Source organism: Curcuma longa, chromosome 7 (genome assembly GCF_044706935.1).
Source record: "Curcuma longa cultivar G26 ecotype Majalengka, Jawa Barat chromosome 7, ITB_CL_G26_1.1, whole genome shotgun sequence".
Classification (NCBI taxonomy): domain Eukaryota; kingdom Viridiplantae; phylum Streptophyta; class Magnoliopsida; order Zingiberales; family Zingiberaceae; genus Curcuma; species Curcuma longa.
In genome coordinates, this window is record NC_133867.1 from 4,994,649 (window position 1) to 5,014,847 (window position 20,199).

General features: G+C 34.0%; 1 protein-coding gene across 2 annotated transcripts; it reads left to right on the forward strand.

The window, feature by feature from the left end:
- Positions 1-849: 849 nt before the first annotated feature.
- On the forward strand, positions 850-18,514 carry LOC141832069 (putative ion channel POLLUX-like 2). 2 transcript variants are annotated; one of them, XM_074719544.1, is made up of 25 exons: positions 850-944; positions 1,786-1,862; positions 3,108-3,241; positions 5,288-5,562; positions 6,427-6,498; positions 8,094-8,169; positions 8,282-8,380; positions 8,490-8,644; positions 8,735-8,839; positions 10,161-10,247; positions 10,635-10,719; positions 11,123-11,270; positions 12,666-12,742; positions 12,825-12,905; positions 13,482-13,658; positions 13,728-13,841; positions 15,747-15,839; positions 15,950-16,076; positions 16,142-16,218; positions 17,090-17,137; positions 17,211-17,280; positions 17,380-17,453; positions 17,947-18,057; positions 18,142-18,220; positions 18,252-18,514. In XM_074719544.1, exons 1-25 carry the CDS (start codon positions 850-852, stop codon positions 18,272-18,274), a joined length of 2,559 nt encoding a protein of 852 aa, XP_074575645.1. In that variant the 3' UTR covers positions 18,275-18,514. The 2 variants fall into 2 exon arrangements, with proteins under 2 accessions (XP_074575645.1, XP_074575644.1); XM_074719543.1 differs by having other exon boundaries at positions 18,142-18,514.
- Positions 18,515-20,199: the final 1,685 nt, after the last annotated feature.

A 20,199-nucleotide genomic window follows, 5' to 3' on the forward strand; every position in this document is an offset into this window, starting at 1 on the left:
ATAGATATTTAATTTACATCGATTAATCGATGATTCGACTCTTTATTTTATCCATCAAATAAGTTCAGAAAATGAGATGATCCTAATTAATATAAAGTTCCAACAGCACTTACTAATTGTTAAAAATCATATATACTCGAGCAACTACTATGTATGTTCTTTTGTAACAATAAAGATAGAATCCGATACTTCAATAATTTCACATGGTTCCATAATAAGTATAACAATAAAGATAGAATCCGATACTTCAATTAAAAGTTGTAATAGTCCATAATAAATATCATGGAGGTTGATCTCTCAATATATATAAAAGTTATATTTTAAATTTATCCAATAAATGAACTAAAAGAAGATCATCTATCTTCGAAATTAATAGGGTGAAACTCATATATTTGAATTATCCAAAAAATAGAATATGAAATTTATTCCATCAAAAATGTTCATAAGACCCTGAGAAGAACTTACTTTCTTAATAAAATTATTTACTTAGGATATAGATGAGGCTCTACTAGATTAATTACTCATTAATCTAAATAAATAAACTTAGATATTATATATTTAATTTGTTAATATTTAAAATAAAAAAAATAAATTATGAATTATTCGTAAATAATATCTACATATACAATTTATACACTATATTCATTAATAAAATTTTTATTAAACATATAAAAAATATAATATAATATAATATAATATATACTTTTATTAAAAATATCGTTTACCCTTTTCGTGGATGCTGTGCCTTGGAATAATTTAAAGGCCGTCCGCCCTTCACATTTAATAGGGCGCCCAGTGCCGCAGCGCGCTGGATATTTTGGAGCAGTTTGGGTTCCAGCGAATTCCCGGATGGGGACTCGGCTCCAGCTTCCCCTCTCACGCTCGCCGCCCCCCGTCCCCTCTCTTCCCCGATCCAGGCATGCTTGCGCCTATTTCTTCGGCAGGTCAGCTCTCTCTCTCCCTCTCTCTTCCCTTTGACTCCCCTGGAAATCCCCTCTCCGGCTTGGATTTGGATCCTTGACGCCGGAGACGGCGATCCGCGTCTTCGCTTCTTTGACGATCCAGGCGAAACAACTTCTGTCTTGATCGTTTTAATTGGGGCACGAACGGAGTGGCATTCTGAAGATTGGTTGGTTTGGCTGACTACCGATTATTACTATTCCCCCTCATTCTGATTGTATTTTTGTGGCTTGGTCAAAATGATTAGAATCAGATGCTAATAACTTATATTCTTAGATGTTTGGAGGATTACTAATCTTTCCTAACACGGATATATAAAGAAACTGGATTTCTGGCTTTATCGTCTAGGCTAGTTGGTTGGAATTTCTGTTGTTTTGCTTATGGTTAACGTAGCTAGTTGGCTGTGGTACCTAAATTATCTGCAGTTGGAATCTAGGCTGCTGCTGTTGGCAGGATTTTTGTTGTGATCTGGCTCTAGAATATTTGTATCTTATACTTGCTCTTTTATGCATCTCCTTGGGTGAGCTACGGTTAACTCCAGTACCTTTCTTTTCAAAAATAAAATAAAATGTTTCCACTTAATTCTATTATTTTTGTATTCACTTATCCATGCACAATGTTATATTGATGTTTGCACCTTAATGTTGTCATTCTAGAGGATACTAGTTATGTACAGTAAGAAAGCTCGTTTTGATAATTTTTTATAGGGATCAATTTAGATTGCCTTTTGGAGGTGTTGCTTTATTTTTTCCTTTTCCTTTGACATTTTCTTGAGGAAATTCATAGTGTGTTGTGTAACTTTGCCATACAATACAATACCTGCAGGAAGTATGCCAATGTTCAGTATCACCGGACACAACCATCAGTGACTGATTCCAAAATCTCACAAAAGTTTGTTACAGGTGCGCTCAACGTCTAATGTGTATTTCTTGCCTTTATTATGGTTACGACATCTAAAAATTACCCCTACACATTAAATAAATAATGTGAACACATCATAATTTTCAAAAATAATTATTTCTACAGTTAATCATTTGAAGGTTTTTAGTTTATTTAATCTAACCATTTGCATCTTTGAACAAACTAATTACTTACATACATAAGGCTTGATATCGAGTTGATATCTACAGTATGTGCTTAGATAGCAGATGCACCCTTGAAAATTCCAAGTAGAAAACAAATATATTCTATCCTAAAGGGAAGAATGGATGCCTTCTTTAATTTATGTGATTTCCCCTTTTTAGCATGGTGTCATTGTAATTCTCAACATGTGAAGTCCACTCCTTCAGTAAGTTTCTTGTTAGGAAAAAGTCCTGTTTGCATAGCTGCGGTCATGTCATTTATGTCACACCAGTTATGTTTACCACACCTATCAGGAAAAATCATGTTTATTGTTACATTATCCCTAGATTGTATAATCTTTTACATGTTACAATGTGTTGGAGCTTCTTGTAAACTTAAGGTTCTATTGTGAATGAAATTATATCTAATAAGATATTTATCTACAGTCATCTGCATTTATAATCTTTGTGGATGATTGAGTCAATGAGTAAAACTAAACTTAATGTGTGACAACTGACAACATATGAACAATTTAGGCTCCTAAATATCAGCTTAGTAGGCATAAAAGTTTGCAGAGAGGTTGTCCAGCACACTTAGTATATCTTTGCATGTAGAATGGGATTTTAAGTTTAATGGGGAAAAAATGCTTGCTTGTTTCGTTAGCATTGACTCAGAATTTACCATTATCTTTAATAGTAGTGTGATAACAACAAACCTAAGTACATCAAGATCTTAATCAAGACTCATACTTTTAGATTCATTCTCTTTGATACCCTATGCTTTATGGAGAAACTACGCACAGTGATTGCTGAGTACTGTGTTGAGCTTATATTCAAACCTTATCAATGTAATAGACAATCAAATATTTTTAACATATTACATGCCCTTTATTTGTTATGAATGCACATGATCTTGGCATTTATGCACTTGTATCTGACGAATGCAAAGTGCTCATTGACTCAATGATCATCATTGTCATCAGTTAATTAAGGCATCCATATATATTTGCAATAACAATGGTAGTTGATGAGCTATTCTTTATTCATTTTTATGGTGTCATACTATCATATTTGGTGTTTTCCCAGGAACTTCAATAAACAGACATGAAAAAAGATTGTGCAGAATACAGACTACCAAATCACACATGTTATGTTTCAGACAATTCAACTTGGAATTTGCAAGTAACACTAGCAAGAATATCTACTATGAGAATTATATTGTAATGCCATTTAACTGCATCTACTTTTGATGTTATTGTTTGTTTTGATAATTCTAATGTCGGTTGTTGTTTTTGATAAATTGACAATTTCATGCTTGTGTGTATTTGTAAGATATTGAAGTACTTGTTTCGTGTCTCTAGGTTACTTTGCCTGTCAGGTATACTACAATGTATTTCATTGAATATGTTATTCCTTGGTAGGCCATATACCGTAGTCATCATTTTTTATCATCTGATTATAAAAGATAATGCATGAATACCTATTAATAAGGAAAAGTCATCAGCTTTAAATAGCTACTTAGACAGTATTTGTCTTGCATGTGGCAATTACTTGACTAGATCCAAGTGTTTGATTAGATCATGGAAAGTACTTTAGAAATTTCTATTTTGCCCAATTTTACTACAGTAAATGGTTAAGAGAGCGAATAAGATGCTATCTCATTATAGGGGAGGAGAGGAATCAATCTTCTTTGATATGCACAATGGTTTTGCTTAGGAATGATTTTGGATTGCAAGTAGCTGGTGGCAGGGAAGTCATAGTCATTTAGGCGATTGGGTTGGTGGCTTTTCCAACAATGGGTTTAAGTTGCATGGATGAAGCTAGTCATATGTAGTCAGACAAGAACACATGGTTGTTTCTTTGTAGATGGAGGAAGTCAGGAGGATTGTATTTAATTTGGGTTGAGACACCCGATTGGTGGTGGTGTTGTTCTTGATGGCGGCTAGGCTAGGCTAGGCATCCGTTACGTGGTTGGGCGGTGACATAGGAGGATAGGGTCATGTCGTTCTTCTCACATGAGTATTCCTCTGCAATCAACAAAGTGCATTGGTGAAGGGATTTTTGGTGGTGGAATCATGGTGGTGGTTACAGTCCCACGTAAAGGAGACACTAGTACTATGTGGGGACGTTAGTGAGGGAGGTGTAGTCTCGAGCAAGCAAAGTCAAGTGCATGTTGGATGGGAGGAAGAGGGCAGCGCTTGATAGGGACACGATAACAAGTTGGTATACTTAAACTGGCCTCTTGAGGTGTTGTAGTAGATGGAGGACACATGAGGGCCCAAGTTGAGAGAGGCTAGTATTTATGGGAGGAATTAGCAGTGACAGGAGATTGCTTTTGAATCATACAATCCATGCATACAGACTGTAGGAAATCAACTCTAAACCACTTGATGCAACATGAACAAATTGTGTCATCCAAAATGCAAAATTCTACTAATGAGAAGGAAGAAAATATTATTAAACTAAAAGATGATCAAATACACATGATGCTGATTCCTTTTACAGATTCAAAATAAGCCCTAGTAATCTAAGAAAAGCCTATTTTTTCTCTAAAATTATAACTAACTGTTTAACAGGCTTAATTTATCTCTTAAAACTCTAACACACTTTTTATCAACTCTTAAAATTTAAAAACATCAAAAATTTTAAACTCATAAAATTTAAAATGAAACTTCTAAATTCAAATTATGGGCCAGCTATTCACCTAATTTTATAAAATATGCTCATGCATAAACATGTGATATATGGATCAAATTGAATCTTCATAGTTGGACCTTGTCATTAGTTTGCTGGCAAATAATAAGTATTACACTGATAACTGCTATAAGAGTCTGAATTCATTGGTAGGTAGTAATTCTTACTGTCCATTAGATTCCTGAGCTATATTTGGTATGCATCCATTCCATAGTTACTGGTGACTAACAGGTGCTAGACTTGGTTCTACTATGAAATCTTTCTTCTTGAGTTGTAAATCATTTCAGTTGAATATTTTTGGATCTGCATTGGCTGTACTCCACCTAATAACTCAAAGATGATTTTCTACTAGAAGTATATGCTTTTCTTATAGAACCATAAAAATCCACTTGTTAGGATTCATGCTTTTATGCTCTCATTAGTAAATCTTCTTATGATCACTTCTACACCTGATGTCTGACATGTAAATTTTACACTCTAAAATCCCACTTGTATGGGTAACATGTCATTATTCCCTGTATTGATTTAGCTGGTATGTTTTTCTGAACCTTTTTTGTCTAATCATTTTTCAGGATTTTGCCGTTAAAATACTTTTACAATGCATGTCATCCTACTTATTGTCCAGATTGGCATGGTCAAATTGTATTCATATTGTCTCATCAGTTATGTGTACATTGCCATGGTGCAGCAGTGCCTTACCTTTTGCTTGTTTGTCAAATCCGGCCTCCCTAAACAAACCAATACCTCTTCGGCTGAATGTGTCTTTTCCATCATTCCAAGATTTTAAATGGAGTATATCTCGGCTATATTATCTTTTCAATATCCAACTGGAACGGAATATTGGCGTGTAAGTCTGATTGAATTCTCTATATCATGCTGATTTCTAGTAGCACGGCAGTTGTTATTGGCTTGTGGAATGAACTTTTAAATTTTATTTAATAATTGACTGGTATTTTGTTAGATAGACTGGTTACATTAATTTAAGAGCTAGAATTGTTTTTATTTGTTCTTTCTCATTGTATACCTTACCTACTTACCTCTTGATTCTATCTAGGCACTAGTAATGTAAATAAAAAAAAGTTAGCATCTGGTTGAACACATTACATTTATTATGCATGACTATTGGATCGTTCCATTCAACATTTGACAATCATGCCAAGCATCTAGAGGGGCAGGCATATACCTGATGCAAATAAAAATGCACTATTTAAATAAATTGTTTCAATAAAAAATCTATTTTTCAATTTTTCCTTTTATTTTTTCTAGTTAACCAGTATAATTTTGCTTCATATATGCTATATTTCTAAGACCTATGAGAGAGATCCTCATTGTTTTAGTATTCAACCAATAATACAATTTCCTTTTTCAGAATCTCTCTTCCCTCGCACGAGATCATTGATTGAGACACATACTCCTATGAGAACATCAACTGAGGCACAAGTATATACTGTAAGAGAGTACATGACCCATAGTTAAACAGGGTGGAGGAACAATCTGATCTAGTGTAATCATTTTGGTTGATCCCGTTGTCCATGAAAACATAAGATCAATGGTTATGATCCAAACTGAAATTATACTTCACTTTTGGGCCATTCATGAAGTTTCACAATGCATCATCTTGCAATTTGCCTTTTGATAAAAAATTTGTTAAACACTTAATTCATAATCAAAATTTCCAAAGCTACTGACAGTGTAACTTTTATGATGATAGGTTCTTTATTGCATTGCTCGTTGCATGTTTCTCGTTTGTTGCGATTGGAGGTGTCCTATTCTACAGATTTAGGTTAGCTCCTATTTTCACTTCTTGGTTGTTATTATCTTTGGTTTTGCTACTGTCTTGTAGAATCTTGATATGGATGTTCTATTCCTGGTTGAGTTTACAAGAAAAGTCTGTTGTGTACACTAATTTGATTTCTATTGTGCTCTCCTAACATGCTTATTGCAAAGAGAAGAAGCATGCAGTTGAATATGGCAGATGGCTCCAAATAGGCCCATGTATTTGTCTTTTTTTATGTGCTGTATTAATATTTTTTGGCAGAGTGCTATATCAATAGTGGATTGGATTGTTCTCATTTTTCAATAGTTCTTGTTTTGTTAAGTTGTAGACCTCATCAATTTAAAGTACTAAAAATTACTGAGGTACTTGAATTTGGAAGTTCACCTATAATTAGAAATGAACAATTTAATCATCAGGAGAAAAAAAAACATATTATTGACCAACTATAATATAATTTTTCATCAACTGATATACACAGTTGAACACAGTTGTAGGAATTCTGTTCCAAACTTGAATGTTGATGAGAACAGAAAGAAATCAAATATAAAAAGGATGTGTATTAATTTTAAAAAATAGGTAGGTTTTGAGGAGATAGATTGAAGCTTTGGAGATTTTTCTTTGATAACTGGAATCAATTGCAGACATTATGAAACTAATACTTGCTAGATGGAAATCCAAAACTTGAGGTGAAGTTTACTTTTAGAAAAATTGAAATTAAGCAACACCATGGGAAGGGACTTCCTGAAGTTTCAAAATTCAATTGCAAAAAACTTTGCATTCCTGATATGTAGTATACCAAAACCTAGATGCCCGAGAAGTATTTAGATTCAGAATTAGATCTATACCCATTGTATTATGATGTAGAAATATGTGAATATAGAAATATCTAAAGGTTATTAGTTTTTCTTTTAAAAAAATGGAATTAAGAGGCATTTTCATGGGAAGGGACTTCCTGAAGTCTCAAATTCAGTGACAAACAATTGGATAACATTTCTGATAGGTAGTATACTGAAACCTAGATACCTAAGAAGAATTTAGATTCAGAACTAGACTCTGCAAACATTATATGTGATGTAGATGATAAAAAAATATAACAGTTCCAATGATGTATTTCCTTAGAATTTTCTGTTTCCATATAGGTGTCCTATTGGTCATATTTTGTTGAATATGACATATCAACAAGGTTAAAAATCATATTGTATCATATTAGAGTTTTTCACCTGTGGTCATGTCTTAATAACTTTAACTTGAAACAATATAATGTTCTCAAACTGAAGAGAAATTTCAACTCAAATTCAGGCAAAATTACCACAAATACTGTTCCAGTTGAACTTAGATGTTCAATCACTTGGTTCCTCAGAACTGAACATAAGCTTGCAGAAATATTTATTTGTCTTAAGTTGTCTACAAACTCTTTTTTGTTCATAAATGCACCTCCTGTTATGAAGTTATCTATGGTAATTAAATTTATCTCAAGACATTCAGTTGCTATTTTTTTTTCTCCTACAGACAAACTAGCAAGCAGCTTGCTTAGGTCATGCATACATGCGTCAGTTGCTAACCTACATCTCCACATAATGCTGTCTGGTCTTCTTATTCAGGAACAAGCATAATTCCCTGGAGGACTGCTTTTGGGAAGCTTGGGCTTGTCTTTGTTCATCTTCTACTCATTTAAGAGTATGATCATGCAACAGAAGCTGATATTCCTGTTTGTTTTATGTTTGTGATATGTGTTTACTATTCATACATGTTAATGGTCTAAAATGTAGGTTGTTATATAATTTGGCAGCAAAAAACTCGTGTTGAACGCATTCTTGGACTCATACTTGCTATATGGGGAATACTATTCTATTCTCGATTGTTAGGCACAATGACTGAACAATTTCGAGTAGGTTCCTTCCTATATAATGTTTCCAACAGCGCCCTTTTATTATTTGGTCTAATATGTATCATTTTAGTTTCGAAGAATTTATTTCTGAACTAGTTCATGTTGTCAGAACAACATGCAAAAAGTAAGAGAAGGAGCACAGTTGCAAGTGATGGAAAGAGACCATATCATTATCTGTGGAGTAAACAGTCATCTGACTTTTATACTAAAGCAGATTAACAAATTTCAGGAATCTGCCATCCGCTTAGGTACAGCTAATGCAAGGTAATATCATCCGCTCCTATTTTATCCATATTATGGACTTGCTTTTTGGATATAAGTCAGCACTTCATTGTCTATGTTACAATTATGTAGGAAGCAAAGAATTCTTCTTTTGTCTGATCTTCCAAGGAAGCAAATTGAGAAGCTCGGTGATAGCATCACTAAAGATTTGAGCCATCTCGATCTCCTTACTAAAAGGTGCGATTAATAACTGAATCACTGATCAAACCTTTAGCAGAATCTATAGATTTTAGTTTATTTAAAGACCAAATGTGGTTGTTTACTTGCTTACATTTCTTGCTTGTTAATCACTTTCATTTGTATGCAGCTTCTGTTTCTCCCTTTTTTGAATGAAACTGGAGGAGAAAGACCTACCATATAATATAATATATAGAAAGAGAGATGCTTCCATGGAATAAAAGATTAGGGATGGAGTTAATATTATAAGATATGTTGGTCTCCTTTCTTCTATAATAATTATGCTGAGCCAGCTAGATGTGTTAGGGTAGGAGACTTGTTTCATACTATGGGCAGCAAGTGAAAACTTGGTGGGCAGCAAGCGAAAACTTGGTCAGGATTAACCATTGTATGTTGGAGGGCCAGAGAGTATTGAGGTTTTGAAATGAAAGACAAAGGAGATGGCTGGAGGATTGAGCAGTGCAAGAGGAAGGCCAAGTCCTGAAAGTTGCATCACCTGTTTGTTCAAAAGGCAAAAGTGCTGTCATTGCCCATTGTGAAACCATAGAAGGGTGATGCAAGATCATGGGATACACTATCTTTTATCATCTAACAGACAGTTCTAGCAAGTGACACAATTTTCTGTTGGACTTTAGGTTGAATCCAGGGAAGATTTGTGGTTGTCCTTTATCATTCACAACCAGTCATAGTTGTTCTTCCTGTACTTTGTTTGATGAGAGTGGTTTAAGTCATTAATGACCTTAATTTACATATTTCATTTACATGCTTAGATGGAGGCTAAAACTGCCGATGTCAGTCCCTAGCCCTGATGAAAAAAGTTGATGTTTGCATTTGCCCTAGATAGCCAACATCAAAATTTGTCTGAACTTATAAACATAATCTTAACCCTGTTTTAGCAAGGTTAGTTTGCCACCTGTATGTGATGCAAGGAGCCTTCACCAGTTGGGTACCTTGACATGCAAAAGGGTAAGCTAGGAAGTCGACCAGAAACAACCCATCGTATCAATGCTCGAAGCTAGGGCCATTCTAGTTTTAGCTGTATATCATTGTTGTTAGCTTGTACTCTTACTTTTACCATACAGAAGTAAGTATGTAGGATCCTAGGACTTTTTTCTATTATCACAATATAGGCAGGTTAATTGGAGGATGCAACTTTCTTTTTTTCCTATATCATATTATCATAGGTATACATTGAGAGCAGCTCTGAATAGCCTTTGTGATTGTTCCATTTGAGGATGTGGACTTCACCTAATTTTCTTTTTAGTTCTGTCAGTATTGAAACAATTTCCTTCTAATGTTTCTAGAAAATTTGATATTGCAGCTGTAGTTTAAGCCTGACAAAATCTTTTGAAAGAGCTGCAGCAGATAAAGCACGTTGCATCATAATTTTGCCTGCAAAAAATGACCGGTGAGTAGACACCTTAATTATTTTTTAAAAATGACCTGGATTTTGTCATTGATGGGTATTCTATACATGAGATTCAGGAATCAGGAGCATATCAGCTAATGTGAAGTAACATTGTCGAACCTCTTTGATGTGATGTCCTACTTCATTGAATAAATTCTTAATTTATCCTAGGTCAACAAAGATCCTATTAATTTTTGTAAAAAGAAAAAAAATCATTATTAACAAACTTAAACATATCAGATTTCAACAGCATTGTTGTTTTAATTGAGACTGCAAGTTGTTTAAAAGATTATGTTCCAAGATATCATGCAATCCTACATTTCTCTGTATTATTGTGCTTTAGATTTTACACGCAAGTTGCTTATATGAGATTGTCAATCTGATCAGGTATGAAGTTGATACAGATGCATTTCTCTCTCTTCTAGCTCTTCAGTCTCTTCCTAATGTAAATTCTGTCCCTACCATAATTGAGGTATGTTGCTGGTGCAGTTGAGCATTTACATTTCTAAAAGACCACATTAAAAGATTCAGCATTATTTTTCTAGTTTCCATTTGCTCATAAAGGCCAAAGAGGTCAACTTCATTGGAATTGCTGTCTTGCCAACAGGGATCAACCTTGTGATTTCTTCATTCTTTATATTGTACCTAGTTCCTGACACTAGCATTCAAAAGCTAGAACTTCAAGATAAGCCCATCATAATTGGAACTTGTACTAATTTTCCTCTAGATTATTCTAGTCATAGATCAAATACTTGGGCATTATCCCATCATGAAAAATTCAAGCATTTTTTACTATTATTAGGAACTCTGATTGAACTGAGCAGTTGCTTCCATATTCAAATTGTGATGGTGACTTTTTTATTAATTGAAATTAGGCTTCCAGCGTTACCACATCCGAACTACTCAAGTCAATTACAGGCTTGAATGTGCAGCCAGTTGAGATGGTAGCTTCAAAGCTATTTGTTCAGTGTTCTCGACAAAAGGGTCTCCTCAAGATCTACAGACATTTGCTAAACTACAGAAGTACTCTTTTCCCTCTGCTAGAAAACATAATGGTAGTTGCCATTCAATGCAATAACAAATATCAGAGAGATTTTTTAGGCATGGAACTTTGCTTATCAAACCATTGTAAGATAATGATGATGATGAGAATACTTTAAATGCTAACCTTAACGTCAGCATATAGGATTACATGTTCAAAAACATAATGGAAAAATGGAGTTATTCTATGTGGTCCCACATGCATTTTCTTTATGTTGGCAGATTAATCATTTCTATTCACTCTGTTTGTACCTTTCCTATATGATTGCTTTTTCTATGCTGATAACACAAGAAAGTTTCAAACATACACCAATGAACTTGTACATGATCACCTCACATATCAAATTCTATTGGTATATATATTTAATAGAGAATCTGACCTTAGCCTTGTGTAGCAATATATTTTCGTGACTTACACTCTAATCCCTTAGTACTGCAATGGAGCAGCCTAATCTCGCACCAAGGCTTGCCTGCATTTTTGATAGAAAATATTGTATTTTAAAATGTCTAGGTGGGAAAATTGTGATTTCATATTTCATCATTAGTCTAAAATGTATAGATGCTTATTACTTATTTTCCATGTTGTCTAACTTCTGTCTTGATTAAGCATTCTACTTATTTTCAGTAGTCTTCTATGTAATAGGACTCTTTACATGAAGTTCTTTCTCAACAGTATTCGCAAGACCTATTGCTTGTACTGTTTTGTATGATTCTTGACATATCAAAAATGTTAGTACCTGGTTATTTGTCCCCTTTATAGTACCAAGTCAATTTGATAAACCATTTAACTTCTCAGATTTTGGAGGTGTTCAGTGTGCAACAGGATGACTAGTTAGTGTATAATGGCTCCTTATATTAAAAATCACTTGAGGGATTTTTTTTCTTATTCTTTCTTTTTCTTCTCAGACAAAATAGGAGACCTGTAATGTTGACTTGTTGTTTAGTTCTTATTGGCGACATGAAATTTCATTTCTTTTTTTTTTGTTTGTGTACATGGATTTCCTAGTCTCTATTTTTATTTGAATCCACATTCATTTGTTTGGGATTTCAGACTACAGTGAGCCATCTGATAAAGATCATTATGAAATGAGAAGTTAGGTGTATTGAGGGTCTTATCAGAGATCTTAGTGCTCTCAAAATCCAAGATGCACATATATTTGACACTTCAATAATTGTTTAAGATTTGGCAGTCTTGCATCTGTAATCCTGAATTTACCACCTAGCTGTCTAAATAAGGTTATGTAATTTATAGTAACTTTCTATCTGCAATGTGCCAATAGATTTCCTTAAGTGATCTTTTTTCTTATTAATTTTGGTTCGCAATAAGCAGAGCAGATTTCTTCAAAGACATGAAATCTTGATTCTGTTCTCTTACAGAAAATGTATTCAATATCTGTAGCTTCTCAAACCTAGTAGGCTTCAAGTACAAGTATGCAAGACAAGCAATCCAGGAGGTCAAACTAAAAGCAACAACTTTTGCTATATATTCTGTGATGTAATACTCTTGTGATGATTTATTGATTGTCTTCTCTCCAGGCAGTGGTTTGCGGTCTACTAAGATCTGGACAAATATATTTCCATCCAAATGAGGAGGAAGAGATTAGACAAACAGATAAAGTAGGAGCATCTACAATTTTTCATTGTTTCACTGAACCTTTTTCAATTTACATTATCTCCAGACATTAAATTAGGTATTTGCGCTCAACCTTAGTTATGGTGCACTCTGATACATCAGATTCTTCTGAGCCCTAATTGGGAACTCCAGTTGGCCTTAGCATTGTTACATTCTCTTATCCTAATATTACTGTCTCATGGTAGTATCATCGTTGGGTACTTGACCTAGATGATAATCATAAAATCATTTCATTTAACTTCAACAATGCCCTTTTATAAGCTGACTTCCTTAATGATTCTCAATTGTCTCTATACGTAAATTTTAATTCAAAAGATCAAGCGAATTGTCTAAAGCTCATGTTTCCCTGTGATTGGTTGATACGGTTTCAGCCACTCAACCTTGATATCAAAATCAAGGATTATGCATTCTAAGTATAGGAATTTTTACTGTAACTATGTATCATTTCCAATTTCAACAACAAGAAGCGCAAATCATGCTTAATGTTTATAAGAGAAAATTTCATAGCTGGTTTCCCCTTGTTTATTATATGTTGCTGCTAACTTTCACTTTGAAAATAGCTTCTACTTATAGCTCCTGTTTTTGGAAAAAGAACACCAAACATATTCCTTCCAGTTGAGTCAACTGAACAAGATGATTCAAACAAAGGCTCAGAAAGCAAAGCTCCATTAGAAGCTGAGATTAGGAAGTCAAGGCTCAAGAATATCATTGAGCGTCCTTTAAAATCAAGCTCCAAGGTATCATGCTAATTAAATGAATTTACAACAATATTTAGAATATCATATGTTTTTTTATATCATTTGCAGACTAATGATTTGCATCTTGGACCTCAAGAGTGCATATTCATGATTGGATGGCGACCGAAAGTTGCTGACATGATACGAGAATATGATAATTACCTTGGACCTGGTAGTTCATTGGTGTGTTCCAAATACTCATAATGCGATCGTACTCTATTCTTTGTTGCATGGTCAGATTAGTAAAAAAATCCTTATATTTTTCTAGACTGCCTCAGTATGACACTAGAGAAAGAAAGTTTACAATGTAAAATTACATGTTTTCTTGATGGATACTGAAGACTAAAACAACAAAAACCATATTTTTGAATTTGAAAACTTGGGTGTCCAAGATGACTGTATTTGAGAAGGTGATGGAGTTGGCAAAAAAAAGTAGAGGATAATAAAGACAAACCACGATGAGAGCACTTGGGCTTTTGTTGTTGTCCAAATTGTTTGCCATGTCGTCAATGATGATCTCTTCCACCGCCACAAGATCCTCTAGATGGCAATTTAACCACCAAAGTGGAATGATCTACCATGGGATCAGAGGATGGTGGGTTTATGGTAGAAGCTTAGGGCATTTGCATGTACATGTTCGAAAGAATGGAATGAAAGAGCCTCCTATAATTTAAGTCTTTACTGGCTCTAACTTAGGAAAAATAGTATGCAGGAACATAAGGTTAGGAGCTTATCAAGGCAGTCTTGCATGCCCTGACATCTGAAATAATCGGGAATATATCTTTCAAATTAGCCGCAAATGCCCTAGAATCGACTAATGCGGATGATTATTGTGGTGTCTTATTGTCATAATTGGAAGAGTTTACAAGTGAATATGCCTTGGAGATGTCCTACGTATAGAGAATCCTAGCTTGTGACCAAGTCTAGTAGAGGGAGAAGGAACACTAGAAGATGCTCTCAAGAATTGGATCAATGGATTGCCAAAGGAGGCAAGTAACTAAGGCATTTGGCAGTGGTGGACATAGAAACCTTGACAGCTTGAATGGTTAGGTGTTCAAGCTGACTTTCTCCCATAAACCAAACTCACACTATTGTTGCTTGAGCCCATAAAGCCTTTGTATCAGTTTCTACATAGTAATTGTCATGAAACTAAAGAGACCTGAATGACCAACAGTAGGAAACAATACGGAAGTAGTTGGTAAATCTAACATTTTGGATTGAAGGGAGATCTCGATGATTCACAACTCTAGGTGAAATAACTGCTTGATATTGAGAAAGAGATTGAAATTTGCTACTCGAAATAGGGTGTCTTCCACTTTCAAGGGAGAACAATGACAATTGTTCTCAAGTGTATGTGGAGGAGGAAAAAGAGCTTCCTGGTTAGTGGGAGCACAGTCATAGTGTCAGAGAAGATGGTAGGATGTGGTTGGCTGACTGCTCGCAGGTGGGATTACTTCCTAGACACTGCTGGGTTGTTGCTCGGACTCCCTAAAGCTATGCTTACTGGACTGCTGACATGCCATGCAAAGGTGAATGATATGTGTGCGTGATATGTTCACGAGTAGCATCTGCACAAGTGAGCGATGCTTTGGATCAGCATGTTCAGACAAGCACCACTGCAGATCTGTTGCATGTAAATGTTTGTGTGCATGTAGACTAGTGATGTTGGGCGATTGTGCATGAGTAGATGAGCGTGCTATAGATCTGTGCCTGGGGAAATGTCCACCTTCTGCATCATGGTGAACATAAGAAGATCTCTATGATGTGCTGGCAAGAGTGTGTGCATGGGAGGGGATTCAATATCAACATCATGGTGTTGATTCCATATTATGGGAAAATTAGGATCAATATTGTAGATAGTCTCCTCTTCCTAAATTGATTATTCGTCAATGTAAAATCACAAGTCCCTACTACTATGATATTTACATTTGCGTCCCCAGGAGCATAACAATCTCCAAAACATGTCATATCATTTTGAGTTTAATGTATGTTGGAATTATAGTAATTGGATGGTTATTTTTAGCTTGAAATTACACGCCTTAAATGTTTTGCCATTTAATCATGAAAGTTGTTTGTTTTATTTGGTAGGTTATACTGTCAGAAGCTTCCCTTGATGAAAGGAATAGCATTGTTAACCCTGTGCTCCAAAGCCAATTAAAGAACATCAAAGTTTATCATCAGGCATCTCTCTATTTGTTCATATTTATATATGAATTGTATTATATATGTGTGAATATGCCTACACTAGTATCTTGCTCATAATCATATAGATTGTTGGTTTATATGCATAGGTTGGAAATCCCGTCAACTACGAGATGCTAAAGGAAGCTATATTAAATGCTAGAAATGAATATATGAAGGGAAAAGGCATCCCTTTATCAGTGGTTGTAATATCTGACAGAGAATGGCTTGCTGGAGGTAACTCTATATGAACGTCCACTTTCAGTTTTTGTAGTGAACTTGACATATTTATTCTGCTGCAGATCCATCCCAGGCAGATAAGCAAACTACTTATTCCCTTCTTCTTGCTGAAAACATTTGCAAAAAACATGGCATAGAGGTTTGTTGTTCACTACTGAAGACATTTTGAGATTCCAATTACTTCGGAGAGTGAATCCAGGAAAACATCTGAAAGATTACTAACTAAAACAATGTGTGCCATATTGTCTCCATGAAATAACAATATTTTTGCTCTATAATGATCAATAATTGCAACTCCTTCATGCTATGACTGTTGTGGTCCAGTTAACCTAACCAAGGCAAAAGGCTATAAAGTTGATTCTGTTAGCTAAATTACTACTGAGATCTACTCTCCCTCATTTCATTTGGTGCCTGGTTCGAGCCAAACCTACACTGAAAAGAATCAAAATATGTTAGTGGAGAGCTCTGCAGTAATTCTTTCCACCATTCATCCTTAACTCTGAGAATGTATACAGATTTGTGGTAGTCATATTTGCTGAATGCTGTCGATTTGGCTTTTTGGGTAAACTATGTACCAGACACTAGTTTACTGGATACCATCAATAGCATGCGTCCATTACCTGCTCTATATTGTTAACTGTTAGAAACTGAAACAGCATGATCCAGCATCCCTATCCTGTTTCTTCATTTATGCTATTATCCTTTCTTATCTAATTAGATGATTTTATTGCAGTTATTTAACCTTAGTTTAGTTGAGAAACTGTTAAGAAGATTTTCTAGTAAGATGTGCTTAAAACATTAAGTTAAGTAACAAGTAGATGTTACCAAATGACTGACAGGAACCTTGCTGAGTGCAGAATAGCAAAATCCTATGGCTCTTCTAGGACATAATTCATCAAAGCATCAACTTGAAATTTTGCCTGCTATAATTTAATACTCAAGTTATTCACCCTAAAAAAAAAAGAATCATTTGTTTTCCATTAATTCTAGATTTCATGTTTTCCTTTCAGGTGGCGAACCTAGTTGCTGAAATTGTTGACACAAGGCTAGGGAAACAAGTAATGTTCTATTTTTGCTAGCTAACAAAGAACATTGAGTAACAAATATTTAAACGAATTCATGTTTACGCAGATTTCAAAAATAAGGCCTTCCCTTTTGTTTATTGGTGCTGAGGAAGTAATGAGCCTTGTCACAGCTCAAGGTTTTTCTTTTCTCTTTAAGTTTTGTTCATCTGCAAGCAAAATTCCTTCACTTTTATAGGAGTTGTGACTATTTAGAAAATGCATCTGCTGAATGACAGTGGCTGAAAGTGCTGAGTTGAATGAGGTTTGGAAAGACATTCTTAATGCTGAGGGAGATGAGATATATCTCAAGGTAATATTATTTCCTTCGCTCTATTAGTTCAGCCATTAGCCTTAAAATTTTCATATTTGGGCCTTGAACGTTTGCAGAATTGCACAGATCCTACTAGTCATGCTTTCAACCATTAAGGATAAATGTTTGCATATTTTGTTGTTCAACCCTAAAATTTGAAAATTATCAGTCTTGCCTACAAAATATGCAATTGCTATGTATGTTCTATCATCTTTTGGACAAAAAGTACATGTCATGCATGTGTAGTTTCTGTATTACTGTACATGTTTTTTAGAGCAGGCACGTTTTGGATTACAATTTAATAGGTAAAATCGAACCCAAATGGGATTCTTTTCGGTTTGAAAAAATTGAACGTTTTCATTTTGAGTGGGGAATTAATATTTTTTAAACTTCAAGAGCATACTACAAAAGCAAGCTAACTTATGGGGAAAGGATCCTTCCCAAGTTTGGTTTTCTAAATAATGTCGTCTTCATGCCTTGTGCTCAACAACAGGGCATAGGCTGCTATATGCAGGAGGGTGAGACACCATCATTCATGGAGCTATCTGAGAGAGCAATTCTACGCCGAGAAGTTGCAATAGGTTATGTCAAAGGAAACAAGCAGGTATTTCAAATTTTGATTTTGTAGCTCACCAATCCTTCTCTCTTACTGAATTTAATTATAACCTTCTTGACATGATGATGGTAGGTCATCAACCCACAAAAAAAGTGGGAACCTCTCCTTTTAGAGAAGACAGATTCGCTTATTGTAATTGCAGAGTTTGAAGGCGAGCAGGCATGTAATTGCAGAGTTTGAAGGCGAGCAGGCATTCATTGTGTAAATCATTTTTTATTCCACACTTATCGGTCGATCTCAGTTATAGATAATTTGGCTCAATTTGCATAATAAAAGTAAAGAAAGTGGCATGTTTTTTCCCCTTACAAATCAAATGATTACTGATACAATTTGCAAACGTTTAAATCACTGTAGTGATATCACCCTTGGATCACAATATTGAAATGTTCGGCAATTATTCAGGTGATTGTACAATTCAAAACCGATAAATTGTATCATTTACCAACTGTTTCATTGCAATAACTGGTAGATATATTTTACTTGCAAAACTGTTTTGTCTTTGTCAGATTTGATCACCTCCTTTTGATTCTTCATTGTTTTCTTCTCTACTCTTAAATGTATGAGCACAAGCATCCAGTTAATGCTATCAACTTGAAAAGTAGATAATTGTCTCACTCAATTAGGAATAATTATATTACTTTTCTTTGTTTTGCATATTAGAAATAACATTTCCTGAAACTTTTCTTTGGAACTCATAGGCTATGGCAGGATTAGTCCTTAATTTGCTTCCCATTTTCCATTAGATTATTCCAGCTTTCTTCGATCTGTTCTAGGATATTGTATATATTTCCTTTCATAAAGTTGAATTATGGATGGTTAGATGTTCTCATGATGACTTGGGAGGCAAATTTTGCTTCCCATTTTCCATTAGATTATTGATCTGTTCTAGGATATTGTATATATTTCCTTTCATAAAGTTGAATTATGGATGGTTAGATGTTCTCATGATGACTTGGGAGGCAAATTGCGTGGAATCTCAAATTGAGAGTCGGAAGTTTAGAGAACATAAATTAAAAGGGTGCTCTTTTGATTAAAATTATCAAAATGATATCTCTTTTTAATTTATTTTAAAATAATATCTCATCCCATTTCAAATTTTTTTATTTGTTTGTTCGAAGTTGGCATTATCTAGCATCCAACTTTCATAGCAATCAAATCATTTATATTATAATAATTATAATTCATAGTTATTGTAATATAATATTCATTAATATTGATTAGAGTGTATCATTGCTCATTATAATAATTATAATTCATCCTTGTTATAATATAATATTGAATTATAGTGATTTGAGAGATAAAGTGTTTACGTTGTAGTAGATATGAATTATAATTGTTATAACAATTTCAAATAAGGTTATTTTTGAAAATAAAAATGGATTGAGATAGGATGTGATGTTGTTTTAATAATAAATGTGATAGGGGTATTCTTTTGACAATTCTAATAAAAAAAGGGGTGTTCTTGTCATTTTTGTCCAAATAAACAAGAAGACTAAATGAAAGTATCACTATCAAGTTTGAAGGTGTGTAATTTTGGTTTAATCTCATACAGATTTGATGGGGTAATATTTTAACATCCCACAAAACTCAAATTTGAATTTACATGTGTATTTGTGAATTACAGTTGTAATTGTTCTCAAAAAGACATCTTATTTATGGGTAGCACTTGCGAGTAGATGCTTGGATTTTTAAAGAAAATGAATGAATTTTTTTAAGAGTTTAATATTAAATTTATAATGAACTTATTAGGTTTTAACAAATCTGACAATTTATAATAAATTTATTTTTGATAAATGCATTGTAGTATATTCTCCCTCAATGTGACACTTGTTGATGAATGCTACACAATTTAACAATTTTAAACATATTTGTAAAGAATATTAAAAAAAACAAAAACTTGTATAATCTAATAAAAAATAGAATACATGCAAAATCACGCTTTGGAAAATTAATTAAAGATTTGATTTTATGAGAAAATTTTATTTTTGTTTTTATCACTTTATCTAAGTTAAATTTTGAATATATAAAATTTATCCATTGGTAAATTAAGCCTATCCTCAATAAGAAATTTTGTTTAAAATGGCTCAAGTTTGAGAAAGCATGCTCTGGGTAATTTTGAGATTATCAACA